This window comes from Otolemur garnettii, unplaced genomic scaffold, assembly GCF_000181295.1.
Source record: "Otolemur garnettii isolate 467f Iridium unplaced genomic scaffold, OtoGar3 scaffold00035, whole genome shotgun sequence".
Classification (NCBI taxonomy): domain Eukaryota; kingdom Metazoa; phylum Chordata; class Mammalia; order Primates; family Galagidae; genus Otolemur; species Otolemur garnettii.
The window spans coordinates 2,587,756-2,589,357 of record NW_003852430.1 but is presented as its reverse complement, the minus strand read 5'-3'; the positions used below and the strand labels follow the sequence as shown (position 1 = coordinate 2,589,357).

The following is a 1,602-nucleotide window of genomic DNA, read 5'->3' as shown; positions in this document are numbered from 1 at the left end:
AACCCCTATTTGGCAATTCACTATATGCTACCCAGTGACCTGTTATCCCTATAGTTTGGGGTGGTTGCTTAACTTTATTATTCTATTTAACTTTTACCTTGGTTAGATCTTATCTTCCTGACCAGATTATAAACATGCTGAGTATTATACTGTGTTAAATTTCTGGGGGTTTTTTTTTTTTTTGCAGTTTTTTTGGCCAGGGCCGGGTTTGAACCCGCCACCTCCGGTATATGGGACTGGCACCCTACTCTTTGAGCCACAGGTACCGCCCTGGGGTTTGTTTTTTTAAAGGAGAGTCAGAGGCAAATTGAGATAGCAAATATGCTTCATAACTGGAGTGGAACAAAACTCTAATAGGACTTTTCCATCAATAACAATGCTTTATAGTCTCTGGGAGTTTAGAATTCAGTCTTATCCCACAAGACAGATCAAGTGGGGATTTATAAACTACTGCAATTATTGATATTGCTTTAGAAATGCACTACTCCTGTTCTTTATACTCCACTGGGCCTCCCTTGTCCAACAATATCCGTTTCATGTTTCTATCAATAGCACCGTGTGCCTTTTTTGTACAGGGCTATTTATAAATAAATATCTGCAAAAGTCAATCATCCTTGATAAAGACAGCGATCCATCCAGGTACCTCCAAGATGAGTAATCTGGCTGTGTTCTTTGCTTGGCTACCAAAAAATAAATCCTTAGTACCACAGATAGAGAAGCAAGCAGAAAGATTACCTAGTCAGTGGGTTTCCGCTGAAGTCAGCTATCTGTAGTGCTTTACAGAATGAGATGCTTTCTGGAATTTCAGGAATATCTGTGGGATAAAGAAAATGTCTATCTTTTACCACCATTATTAATAGTTTTCATCATTTTAAAAATGGACCACAGTCACAAGAGGATATATGAAAATTTCTACCTCCACACAAGTATGGCATGAATTTATAAAAGCATTTTTCTACATGTGTTTATATTTGATTTCTTAACAGAAGATATGCCAGAAGCATATTAAAGATGAACATTAAAAACAACCACCACCACACCCAGTCCCACCACTCTATCAAGTGGCAGTGACGGGTCCGACTATAATTCCCACAGACTTTGTCCTTCTGGCTTCACATGGCTGTGTCAGTACCAGGCACTACAGCAATGTATTTTCAAATTATGCATTTTCTTCTAATTACAAAGTTAAGAATTTAGAAAATGCAGAAAAGTACCCCCCAAAAGGGAAAAAACAGCATTCTCAGAGATAATCTTTTACTCTGATCTATGTTTTCAGCTGTCATTCATACACACATGTGCTCGTAAACACATGAGATTATATTTCATAACACTAGGTTCATGACAATTTTTTTCACTTTACATTATTTTTTTTCTCTGCCATCCGCCACTCTTAATGGCAGAAAAGCACATGGCATCTATTCTTATACCTCGTTAAATCAGTACCCCAATGTTGGACATTTAGTTTGCTTCAAAGCTCCTCATGTTATATTTATACCCATTTCTGATTATTTCCTTAGACTAAGTTCAGAGAAGTGGAATTACTACATCAAAAACATTACCATATCTATAGTTCTTTTAAAATATTGTTAAATTGGGGCGGCA

At 37.0% G+C, this 1,602-nt stretch overlaps 1 protein-coding gene across 1 annotated transcript in view; it reads right to left on the bottom strand.

Annotated features, from left to right (window-relative positions):
- The window catches only part of LRRC1 (leucine rich repeat containing 1), a 129,725-nt gene that overhangs the window by 51,462 nt on the left and 76,661 nt on the right, over positions 1-1,602 (bottom strand). The window contains exon 3 of the mRNA XM_003789653.2: positions 736-814. Coding sequence (XP_003789701.1) covers positions 736-814 — 79 coding nt within the window. The remainder of the gene's footprint in view (positions 1-735; positions 815-1,602) is intronic.